The sequence below is a fragment of the Rousettus aegyptiacus genome, unplaced genomic scaffold (assembly GCF_014176215.1).
Source record: "Rousettus aegyptiacus isolate mRouAeg1 unplaced genomic scaffold, mRouAeg1.p scaffold_m13_p_7, whole genome shotgun sequence".
NCBI lineage: Eukaryota > Metazoa > Chordata > Mammalia > Chiroptera > Pteropodidae > Rousettus > Rousettus aegyptiacus.
Genome location: NW_023416310.1, coordinates 92,833,074 through 92,846,180, shown reverse-complemented (window position 1 = coordinate 92,846,180; position 13,107 = coordinate 92,833,074). Strand labels below are relative to the sequence as shown.

Sequence of the window (13,107 nt, the reverse complement as noted above, 5' to 3'; positions counted from 1 at the left end):
CCCTTTGAAAGGATTGGTGCTGAGCATACAGAATGTAGTCTGCTCTACAGTATAATTTGTCCCATCCTTTTTTTATATATATTAGGAAGAGAAGGGTAGTAAAGTTTAGCACATCTACTTTCCCTCTACATTTACTATGAAATTGAGTGATTCCTTTGTGGCTTGTCCTGTTAAGGTGTATTAAAAGTCTTTTGGAATTTTACAACTTTTAAAGGCATTTCATCAGGTGTTAAAAAATTCTAAATTCACTTTTTTTATGTCACATAGTGTATGTCTGACATTAGATATAAAATATTGAGTAAAATCTTATAATAGCTCTTATATGGGGTAGTCAGTGAAAGAGATACTATTAAATGAACCAGATAGAGGTTTTGCTCCTTATTCCTTCTTTTGTTAACCTTGTTCTATAAAATTTAACTTCATTATATCTGACATTCTTACGTAATCATATAAAAATCACACTTCCAATGTGATTTCTTTCGAAAAGTTGTTCTTAATATGAGGTAATTTCATGTGTATAGTGACTGGTCTGTTTATCTAGGGTTTTGTCCTTTTTTTCTTCCTTCGTATTTGTTATCTACCTGCTCATGGGATAACAAATTTCCACTTGTATTTTTTTTTCTTTTGAATTTTTCTTATTCTCTGTGACATTATGCTTGTGTTTTTCTTCCTTTCTTTCTTTTTCAAAGTTCCTTTATTATTGTTTTTTTCTGCTCCCAGATATAGGAGAAAATTTTGTGCCAACCTAAAATTATGTGAGTTTGAGGAGGAGTGTTTTTGTTTTATAACCACATGTCTTGTTGGATACAAGAGTCTACATGAATAATAGCTCAGGGTTCCTTTGTCTAATAACTTGATATGGTTGATGGTTCAGTTTTTGGTAAAATTAACCGTAGTTATTCCACTTAAGCTTATGAAGATTATGCAGTCATACTACCTAATTCTTACTTTTTCTTTATACATAAATGCATTCTAACCAGTTTAAATGCCTATTTCTTGAGTTAGAATCTCAGTAACATCGTTCTTGAATACTGGTTCTGTTGGTGTACTTTCTCTGTTTTTGGCTCAAGTCTCAGGGAGTACATCATTACCTAAGAGAAGCTTGTGACTCTCAATCCCAGCTGCCCTCCTATTCTTTCCTCTGTAGGACAGCCCATGTACTCTCGTGAACATGGTGCTGCTGCATCTGAGCGACTTCAGTTGGGGACACCGCCTCCTCTGTTGGCAGCTCGTTTGGTGCCACCTCGAAACCTCATGGGATCCTCCATTGGATACCATACCTCAGTCTCCAGCCCCACCCCTCTGGTCCCAGGTAAGCCTTGCTACAGATGGCCATCCACCTCTCTGATCTGTTGTACCATAAGCTGGCCAGCCTACGAGATGACCTGGCATCCTGACTTGCTGTCACAAATTTCCATTAAAGCTCTTAGATGGTTTTTTTTGTTGTTGTTTTTTTACTTCTTTGGTTTGTCTCTCGTGGCTGTTAGATATTAGGCCTCTTGTGTGTCTATCATTCTGGTGTCCTCTGTATTTACTTTCAGTGCCTTGGTAACAAAAGTCATGCTGGTTCATTAAACTAGTTTACAGTCTGATAGATAGGAAGAGACTATCTACTTGTATGTTTTCTAATCAGTTTTATATTACAAGAAAAACTAGGTTAATTTTTCTTCAAAATGAAAACATCTGGTTGCTGATCGTGGGTAAACCTGTCTGTTTTTTCCGCCTCTGCCTCTTGTCGTATTGACTATATAATGTAGTGATTTCTTGAAATCTCTTTTCTCCTATTAATATGTATGTACATTTTGAAGATCTGTAGAGTGCTTTTTAGTGTCTCATGAAATTTTTAATATTTCTCCCTTTTCCTTTAGATCTCAGTTATAATTAACTAAGAACTTTTAAGTTTCTTGGGTTCTCTGTATTCCCAGGAATTAAAGAACAAGGTCATTTGATTATATAACTTCTTAAAACTTTCTGCAGCCTTAACTGTAGATTTTCTGTCAAGAGTAACAAGTGGTAACTGAAAACTTTTTTTATCATAATTTTATTATCTTATGCTCTGAATCATAGAACCGATTGGCCAATAATAAAGATCTTGTAGCTGAAATTTAATATGAATGACATAAAGAATTTTTCCATTAAGGAAAAAAAGACGTCAAGGACTCTGAATCACAGTTGTAAAAATCAGTGTCTTCGCTCAGTCTTAACCCTTTAATTTTATGTTGGTTGAAGAGGATGTATACTATTTGGAGATCAACACATTAAGAATTTTTGTTAACACTAACAAAATATTTATTTAGCATTAGAATTTTAAAAATTAAGTTTTTAGTTATAGAGAAAACACGGGATGTGATAAAAGTGGCATAGATGTGATAAGTGGTAGTAAGATAATGATTGCATTGATAAATATAAAATTTATTTAGTTTTTTGAAGTTAAACGTTTGAAATATGTATTATGTGCGAAACAAACTATTAACTCTCCAATTTAAAGTGCAGGTAACCTGATTAATTAAAAGAGTACCTAGAAATGGTGAGATATGATAACAAGAAACTCAACTAGTCCTTTTTATAAAATAAGGTATTGCGTATATGTGAAAATTTCTCTTAAAAATATGCATTGAAGATTAAGTGATTTATATATAGGATAAAAATGACTAGTTAAATGAATCTGGAAGTATATTAGTAATTAAGAATGGATTTGTGTAAACAAATGGATTTATAACTTTTGCAATGGAGCATTTTTATGTCTTTTACTTCAAATAGATGTATCTATATACTGTAACTCAAGAAAAATATATGTGGATTGATAATAATTGTATTTGTTGGAGAAAATTTATTTTTTACAGTTATTTTATAGTAATGAGAAATTATTTAAATACTCTCTAATTTGTTATGTGTTTTGTTGTTTTACTTTCCTTCAGATACATACGAACCAGATGGTTATAATCCAGAAGCTCCTAGTATTACCAGTTCTGGTAGATCTCAGTACAGACAGTTCTTTTCAAGAACACAGACACAGCGCCCAAACCTGATTGGCTTAACATCTGGAGATATGGATGCAAATCCAAGAGGTGAGAGCATCCAGAATTTTTCTGGTGCTATGTGTTACACACAAGTTGGGTATAACAATTCTGACCTTGGTGAGGCCTTAACATACTATTCTACACCCTGTCTCTGAAGGGTGCTGTATAGTCATCTCAAATGTTTCTGAATATCTTTGTCTTCAGATTTTATTTTAAAGTGATGGGAAAGTATTTTAAGTAAAAATAATACTAACGTTATTTAATTGGTTTGTTTTTTTTTTGTAGGACTTTAGATGTAATACAATTGTTGAGCTATAGCAGATGCTCAAGGAATGTATGTTAAATGAATGAATCTGAATCATAATTTTCTTGACCAGCACACAGATGAAATGAACATACCACACTCCGCCCCCATTCTTGCCTCAACATCTAGTACTACATATGTTATTATTTGCTGCTAATTTTACTTTGGTGGAGTTGGTAAAGTTAGGGAGAATACTCAGAGCTTAACAGGCGTAGTTTTGTGTTGTTATTTACCTTTTTGTTCATCATACCTCTTCACACCCACAGATAATGCACTGCAAGGTCTGTTTCTTATAGTATTTTAGTTTTGTGAATGAAATGTGCCAATTTATAATATTGGCTTTGGATTTTCCTCTCAACTTTTAAGTTAAAAAATTTTTAAACCTATAGAAAATCTAAGAAGTACAGTAAACCTAAATACTTTCACTTAAATTCACCAGTTAATGTTTTGTCACCTTTGGGCATGAACGTTCACTTGTGTGCCTGCACACTTCTCTCTTTCCATTACTCCTCCCTCCCCTCACAGTTTTTTCTTTTTTAAAAAAAATTATTGGGGGTAATATTGGTTAATAACAAGTCTTAAGTGTACAGTTTTATAATACATCATCTGCATATTACATGCGTGCTCCCCACCTAAAGTCGTCTTCTGTCACCATATATTTGGCCCCCTTTACCCTTTTAATCCTCCCACATTTTTTTTCTTGAACCACTTGAAATTGTAGCGATTGTGACACTTTTGTTTACATGTAAGAATGAGAATAGTCATATATGAGCACAACATAATATCAATGAGACAAATAAGAAAATCGTAATTCCATAATAATCCTATCTAGATAAACTTGTTGAATGACATCAGGAGTCAAATAATTTTACTCTGTGGTGCTAATAAGTTTGATTGCTTGCCTAAGGTGATAACTGTTCAGTCTCCCCATTTCAAAGTAAAAAATTTGTGGAATGATATTTTGGCACCAGAAGTTTTGTTCTCAAACAACCTTTCACTGATTTTTTTTGTTTGTTTGGTTGGTTTTTTTTGCATCCTTTGATGATCCTTGCCTGAATAATTTGTTACATTAGGGTTGCCTATTAGTTTTTAAACTTGGATATTGTATTTTTAAAAAAGGAGAAAAGGGAGACAATTGATAAGTTTTTCTTGTTGCTTGGGTGTTTCTGAACAGGAAATGGTAGTATTTGGGTACTATCCACAGTGCTTTTTAGCTTTTGGACTAAATATTTTAATCATTCGAAATTTACCAAATGTAATGCATTGTCAGTAATACTAATTTTTGTTGCCAACAGCTGCCAACATTGTCATCCAGACTGAACCACCAGTTCCTGTTTCAATTAATAGCAACATAACCAGAGTAGTTCTTGAACCAGATAGCCGAAAGAGAGCTGTGAGTGGTTTGGAAGGGCCACTCACAAAGAAACCTTGGCTGGGAAAGTAAGATAATTTGTTAATTAGTAACATCTCGTTGCAGTTTCTGTTTGCATTAGTAAATTTGTAAAATTAAGAGTTGTCATTAATCAATGATTATCAAACTATGTGTCTCAAAGTTCAAGTTCCCAGAGACATCCTTAGAGTGTCTTAAAAATTGAACAGCTAACAAAATATAATAGATACTAGTAATTTATACCTACTTATTTCTAGGCCTAATTAAGAGTTATTAAGACTTTGGAAATGAACAGAAAAGAAGAAAAAATTTTGTACTTTTGCAGAATTTGAAACATGCTCCGCAAAAAGAAAATGATGTTATATTCTTGTTTTAATGTTAGATACTTTGATAATTGTAGATCTGTTTAGCATGATTTTAATCTCAGTTGGGCCTCCCCTTTCTATGACATTTTGACATTCAATTTTTCTTTTCTCTACCTGTTCTATTCCCATGTGATAAGGATGATGTGAAAATTATTAAGTAATTTCTAAGGAAAGTTAAGTGCTTACAAAAGACATTTAATAAATATAACCTTACATATTTTGCTGACATATTTCTTGGCTAGGCATAAGGTGGGAGAATTAACCAAGATTTATTAATATTCCTTTCAGGCAAGGGAATAACAATCAGAGTAAACCAGGATTCTTAAGAAAAAATCAATATACAAATACCAAATTAGAAGTCAAGAAAATCCCTCAGGAATTGAACAACATTACCAAGCTCAATGAACACTTCAGCAAATTTGGAACTATTGTTAACATCCAGGTAAATGTGGCTACACTGGTGACAGAATCTATGTATTTATGCATCTTTGAAAATATTCATACCAGCTCACCTTGCTTAAATGAGCCAGTGATTAGTCTGATTACCTCTTCTAAGAGTTTTAAATGCCACCACATATGTGTACACTCAATTTAATGATGGAATTATTAAGCTGAATTTTTTTTTTTAATTGATTTGATTCTTTTTTGCTACCTCTTTCTGAAAGACTGGGCTAATTACAGTATTTTTATAGTTTTTTTCTCTGGACAAGTTTTATTACCTGCTTTAATATTCTAACTGGTAGGTGAGATTCTTGATAATTTCTAATATCATAATTTTGTCTACTGCCTGGTTTTTATGTTATGGTGAAGTAGTTATTGGTTAAGGATAGTTTTAATTTTGAAAATTTTAGGCAGCGCAACATGTTATTAACATCAAATTGTAGCTTTTGTTTTTTGCTGTCTATTTGATAGATATTTGAAATTATGAATCTGCAATTGGGTGTTATGCTGTAATTGAGGGTACTTGAAGGCCTGTTCAAGTTGGATTTTCGGTCAGTTACTTAGCAGTGACATCAAACCAAAATATAATTTATACAACTGAGTTTTAAAAGGTAGTGCTGGGGGACTTGATCTTTCAAAGAATTGAGCCAAAGTATTATTTTTGAGAGATTTTTAAGCAATTTTTCCCGAGTGCAGAAGTTTTAATATTTAATTTTACAGATAATTAGAAATATATCAAACAAAAGTAGGAAAAAAAATTACTGAAATCTCACCACTTAGTTACAATTATTAATCCTTTAATGAAAAGACATACCATATTTTTTTATATAGAAGAATACACACACACAAGCATGCACATATTTTCTCTTTTTAAAAATGCTTCACATGCTTAAAAAATAACAAAAGATGTGACCATACCAAATGTCTCTAACTACCTTTTTTCTCTTAGGTTTTTCTTAGGTCATTATTCTTATGGCATGTAGAAAAATTAGATTGCTTAGTATAGATGGGTATATAAGTCTGCTTGGGTTTCCATAAAATATTTCACAGACTGGGATATTTTTATTTAATATAATATAAATTTATTTTGGTGAAATCCAAGATCAAGGTGCTGGCCAAAATGGTTTCTGGTGAAGACTCTTTTTCTAGTTTGTATATATGGCTACCTTCTAGCTGTGTCCTCATGTGGTGGAAGGAGAGAGAGAGGGAGATGAAGAGAGATCTCTTCTTACTTTTTATTTATTTTTTTAGGCAAGGCAACCCTTGGTTGACCTCACAGGTTTGCAAGGACCTTGTCATCTTACAATCCTTTATTTTTTTTTATTTTTTATGCCTACAGCACCTGGTCTTCCTAGATGGTCTCCCATCCAAGTACTAACGAGGCCTAACCCTGCTTAGTTTCTGAGATCAGATGGCATCAGGAGGGATCAGACTTTGTTCAGGGCAGCATGGCAGTAGATGAGAGATCTCTTCTTATAAAGCCACCAGATCTATCTGATTAGGGCCCTACCTCTATGACCTCATTTAACCTCAGTTCCATCTTAAAGGCTTATCTCCAAATGGTCACATTTGGGGGTTAGAGCTTCAACATATAAACTGGGGGGAGGGGCATAATCCAGTCTGTAGCAATAGGCCATAATTTATTTAATTAGTCTGTATTGTTGGGAATTTATATAGTTTCTATTACAAAAAAGCAATGCTGTGGTGAGCCTCCTTGTGGATAAATCTTTATTTTTTATGTTTCATTGCTGAATTAAAGAAAATTTTAAGACTTTAGTTGAACTAAATTATTTCCAAAAAGGTCGTATCAATCAATGCTCCCAAATAAAGTGTCTGAAACCTCATCAGCACTGTAATATGGATCCATTAAATTTTTTAGTGAGTTTCATAAGTGAAAAATTAAGCTTGTTTTAATTTGCTTTATTGTTATTATTATTATTACTATGCAGACTCCAATTTATATAAGCCATTTGCAGTTCTTTTGGATTTACCTATCCATTGTCTTTGCCTGTCTTTTAGGAAGGCACTTATAATAATGCTTTTCCAAGCCTTTGCTTGTCATATTTAAAATACTTTTTACATTTGTCATTTATTTTGTTTAAGGCATATTTGGACTGACAAGTTTTAAAATTTTACTGGTCAAATCTGTTGTCTTTCTTTATGGATCCTACCTTGATAGGTATGCATATAAAGACTTTCCAAAGCCTGAGATTATATAGAAATTCACCTTTTTTCTTCTGGATTTTTATGGGGTATTTTGTTTGTTAATGTAAAACTATTTTCTTTCTTTGTAGCTTATTTGAATGTAAGATATCAGGGAGGGATCTAACAACTCTCCCCTAAGTGGCTAAGTGACATTAATAAAATCACTTATTAAATAATCTAACATTCTTCCATATGTAATTTTGAAATAGGCATATCATCTTTGAGAGGATAGAGGAATTTACAAAGGATTCACAATGGATATTAGCTGACTGTCTTCTGAATTTTTTATTAATAATTTATTTGCATTTAACTCTTCGGTAATATCTCTGATTTTTATTGTTGTTGCTTTTGTTTTTTCTTACAGGTTGCTTTTAAGGGAGATCCAGAAGCTGCCCTCATCCAATATCTTACTAATGAGGAGGCCAGGAAAGCCATTTCCAGCACTGAAGCCGTTCTAAACAACCGATTCATTCGAGTCCTGTGGCATAGAGAAAATAATGAGCAACCAGCACTACAGTCCCCAACACAGCTGCTCCTGCAACAACAGCAAACACTTAGTCACCTGTCACAGCAGCACCATCACCTGCCACAGCATCTTCATCAGCAGTCTCCTCCCTCAACGGTACATGGAGGGATCCAGAAGGTAATCCGGTTCATAGGGAATTAGAGGTCCTCTAGTCCCACCCTGTATATCAGTGTTGCCCAATTTGCAGTCCTTTGCTCTTCTACATCAGAGCCACTCAATTGGTTCTGCAGGCCAGCAGCATTTGTTCTCCTGGGAGCAATTACTTGGGCCTCACCCCAGTTTACTGAATTGGAATCTTTATGGGCGTGGCCCAGCAATCTGTTTTAGTAAGTTCTCCAGCTGATTCTTATGCACCCTGAAGTTTAAAAAGTGCTGTTCTACATCAGAATCACTTATTTGGGTGCAAATTCCTGGGCCTTATCTTTTCAAACCTACAGAATCAATCTTTTGCTATAGAGTCCATAAATCTTCATGTTTAAGAGATACCTTTACTAATTCTGAACACTAAAGTATAATAACTGTTTACCACTGAACAACTCTAAATCTAGAACTTCTTAGTTTTTGTGTTAGAATCAGGCACCTTTGTACCCATCTTTTTGTCCTACTATTTCTCTTATATATATAAATTCTATTTTTTTTTTTAAACTGAAATGGAAGCTCTAAGAGAATGGGATTTTGTCTGTTTTATTCATTCTATATCCCTAGTACCGAAAACAAGACTTGGCACATACTGCTCAAAATATATTTGAATGAGTAGATGAAAGAACAAACCACGGTACATTAGTGCTGTTTAGATATTGGTGATAATGATAATCTCTTAGATGTTCTCTTATTTGGATTAAATGCATTCGGATTTTTAAAATGAAAAGTATTCCTTATAGTACATAGTCTTAATTCCATTCATCGTCAACTTATTTGCACCTATTCTTGCATTTCTTATCTTCCTCCCCAGAGTAATGACTGTCCTAAATTTGTATCATTCTTGGACATTTTAATAACTTTTACCACTTATGTGTTTATTTTGTACAGATGATAAGCAAACCACAGACACCAGGTGCATATGTTCTCAACAAAGTCCCTGTGAAACATCGTCTTGGACATGCCAGTGGTAACCAGGGTGATGCAGCACACTTGTTGAATCAGTCAGGTGGTACTGGAGAAGATTGCCAGGTACATATTTCTGTGAACCTCAGATGTATTTAGAGTTATTCAGTGACACAGAGAAGTTAACAAATTGATGATCATTCAGATTTGTAATGTTTCCTCCTCAGTTAAGATAAGTGTGACAGCTAACCTAAGTGTGGTAGATACACTTTCCTAATTTCAACGATTCAACCAGAAATTTGCTAACTTTTTTTCTATTCAAAGCTAAGTAGGGATTTGAGAATTTTAGCTATCAATAGGTAGATGTCTTTATTAGTTTATTTCCTTTACAATTTTTCCTCTTTAATGTAATTAAGAACATAGTGAAGGGGATTCTGTCATAATCAAAAGCCAAACTGTGAATTAATGCTTTAAGTAGTTTCTTTTGCTTTTAGGAATACATCCAAACAGTGACTCTTCAACATGGTGATTATTTCAAAGATAGCTAGGAAAACTCTGAAAAAGGACAACAAGGCGGCTAGCCCTATTAGACATTAAAAAAAACTATGAAGTCCGTATAACTAAAACAATGTGATACTGGTACATGAGGAGACAAACCATTGGAACAGAATAGAAGACCGAGAAGTAGACTCACTTGCAAACGGGAATTTATTATTTGCCAACACAGTATCTCAGATCAGTGGGAGAAATATGGACCTTATGATAAATGATATTGGGATAACTGGATAGTCATGTAGTAAAAATAGAATTAGCTCCATTTTAAAAATTATGTAATTAACAGTATAATTCCCCAAAGGATCTGAGACTTAGATGCTGATGGAAATGCTAAATGGTACAGCACCCATGAAAGGAAGTTTGGCAGTACCTGGCAAAATTACATATGCATTTACTCTAAACCAGTAATACTCCTAAGAGTCTATGCCAAAGGTACACTAGTCAAACCATGAAAAGACACATTCTAAGTTAGTAATTATAGAACAACAAAAACAGTTACAGACTTTGCAGCTAGTCATCCCTGACTTCACCTGCCCTTTACTAGCTGTGTTAGATAACTAGTGAGCATTGATTTCCTTTATAAAGGAGTTGCAATGGTGATTTAAAAATTCCATATTGATAAAACATGAATGGAAACTGCTTAGTATATCAGAATTCGTCAGTAAATTGTAGGTGTTATCATTTTTGTTTTAATAAATGATAACATGAACATCAGCTATGAGTGGTTTCTATAGTATTTGAGAGACTTTCCTATGTAAAGTAGCTTAATTTTGAGGACCGTTAAGTGTCATATGATTGAGACTAATTTTGTATTTGGGTATATTATTTGCACGATTGAATTTCCCAATAATTTCTTAGTATTATATCCTATATCTGTTACATCATGTATTCAAAGTTTAATATAAAAATGAAGAACGGAGTATGTTAGAAAACACTTGAAACAGAGATTATAGTGTAATATGGAGCTCTGCTGTGCTTTTAAAGAAGGGAAGATTAACTGGAGAGTCATCTGTTCAGAAAAGGAACCTAAATACCAAAACTAGCATAGTAAACATGGCCACCACTTTGTTTGTAAGGTCAGATCTGTGAGCTAGCTACTTGTCTTAGTTTTAGTAAAAATTCATATAGCATTTAATTAAATATAACATTAATATTATGATTACAAAGTACCTTAATTCTTAGAAGGGTTTGCAGTTTTCAGAAATGTGGGCTCTTTTTTGGCACTTCACATATAGAAAATAACTTATGACAGTACCCTCCAGCCAGAGATCATCAGGAACACACCTAGAGAACTTATTCAGTGGGGGAATGTACAAAGTAAAACCATGGGCACCTCAGAGGGTATGAGAAAGGACTTACTTTAGGATTAGGCTGTGTTAGGTGATTTTGGGGAAGGTTTAAGGAAACAAATAAGCCTATGATCAGATATCTTAATAAGTGTTACCCTGAAGGAAGGAAGACTAGAATAAGGCTAAAGCTGTAATTTGTAAAGAAACTAGTCATTTATATTAGCTAAGGTAGAGAGATGTTTAGTCATTTTTACAGTTTGGATATTACTCATGTTTTTTTTCTGTGTTCAGTCATGATTATGGAGTGATCTTGTTATTGTCTTGATCCATCATGGTCACAAGTGTGGCCTTGTCTGAGGATGATATTCTGTGAAATTATTTAGGTTTAACTGGGAGACACTAAGGCCTACCTGTGAGTAGCAGGTCAGCTCCTAGATATCATGACTTGTTCTTTTTCTCACAGTAAAAAATATAGAGAAGAAAAATAAATGATTGCACTCAGAAACAACACTATTGCTAAAAATTAACTTTGCTTTTGTATTGGAGTGACAATTGAATTTATAAATAACTAGTTTTATAAATGTGGTTTTAAATGACAAAAAATTAACTCCTAAAAAAAGGAAATATATGCAGTCTTTCTAAAAAATGATTTTAAAGCATTTCTGAGATTTAATTTAATCATATCTGTGTTTCATAGATGTTTTCAACTCCAGGCCATCCAAAAATGATTTACAGCTCCTCAAACTTAAAGACTCCTTCAAAACTTTGTTCAGGGTCTAAATCTCATGATGTTCAAGAAGTTCTTAAAAAGAAGCAGGTAACAGCTTTGATTCTTCTTATCTTAAAGAGGAGAGGACCCCTTGAATCTTAAGTGATTATGCTAACATTTGTGAACAGTTCCTGTTGTTAGGGACTGCATCATGTTTATTTAGCTGCTGCTTGATGCCGTGTACACTTGAACAAAAGATGATCAACCAAAAAAATGTTTCACAGTTGTCTGTTTCAGTGTCTACCTCAAGCATAAGGAAAGACTATTTTCTGTATAAAAGAAAAAGATACTGAGCTGTCATGTTTTTTCATTCTCAAAAGGATAGAAGCAGTGTATTTCATTGTTTTCTCTTTTACTTTCTTTATGGCTTTGAAAGTTAGATAATATTTCACATGAAGTATAGCATTTATGTAAGTATTCATCTGACTCAATTCTGAGTTTCCTACCATTTTAGATTTAAATACACATAGAGTTTTTCAAGCAAATAGATATTTATATGTATTAACTTGGTATAATCGGAGATTTAATTAAAAGAGGGGTGAGAGGCAACATTTTCCTGGCAAAAACCCATAGATTTTACTGTTGTTTTTAACCTGTTGCTGCATCTCACATTTTTAAACTTTAAACTTCAAAACTAAGGTTTGGCTTATTACATTGGCAAGTGAGAACAGCTCTTGTTTTTCTTCATAAATACATTCAGGTCATTCAAATGAATAAACCTCATAGATACAGTATTTTATTTATTTATTTTTAATTCCACATCCCCTCGCCCTTCTGTCTGTGACTGTGGATGTTGCTGTCTCCCCTTAAGAACTAGATCTCTGAAGGCAGGACATCCCCTCCCACATGCTTGCGGCATGCACCCTGAGGCCTGGCGCACCCACAGTATTTTACACATTTTTTAAAGTAGTTATAAATGTAAACTTTTATTTTGAACATGATGGGAAAATACATTTGAAGGTTTTATTTCTGGTTTCATCTATTTTTTGATTAGGAGGAAAATCTTTTATATAGGGATGCACCAGAAGAAATGAGTTGAGAATAAGGCAGCCTTATGTATCGTTGGCAAATTTCGTTATCCGTTACTAACTTTTATTTACCTGTTCGTATAGGAAGCAATGAAGCTACAACAAGATATGAGGAAAAAGAGGCAAGAAGTGTTAGAAAAACAAATAGAATGCCAGAAGGTAAGATAAGAG

At 33.5% G+C, this 13,107-nt stretch overlaps 1 protein-coding gene and 1 pseudogene across 2 annotated transcripts in view; one reads left to right on the top strand and one right to left on the bottom strand.

Moving 5' to 3' along the window:
* RBM27 (RNA binding motif protein 27) overlaps positions 1 to 13,107 on the top strand; it is a 51,464-nt gene that overhangs the window by 27,639 nt on the left and 10,718 nt on the right. For both annotated transcript variants that reach the window (XM_016126584.2, XM_016126583.2), the window contains exons 9-16: positions 1,148 to 1,312; positions 2,919 to 3,068; positions 4,620 to 4,764; positions 5,368 to 5,521; positions 8,090 to 8,368; positions 9,281 to 9,421; positions 11,837 to 11,956; positions 13,021 to 13,095. In XM_016126584.2, coding sequence (XP_015982070.1) covers positions 1,148 to 1,312; positions 2,919 to 3,068; positions 4,620 to 4,764; positions 5,368 to 5,521; positions 8,090 to 8,368; positions 9,281 to 9,421; positions 11,837 to 11,956; positions 13,021 to 13,095 — 1,229 coding nt within the window. The remainder of the gene's footprint in view (positions 1 to 1,147; positions 1,313 to 2,918; positions 3,069 to 4,619; positions 4,765 to 5,367; positions 5,522 to 8,089; positions 8,369 to 9,280; positions 9,422 to 11,836; positions 11,957 to 13,020; positions 13,096 to 13,107) is intronic.
* On the bottom strand, positions 6,851 to 6,980 carry LOC118605641 (annotated as a pseudogene).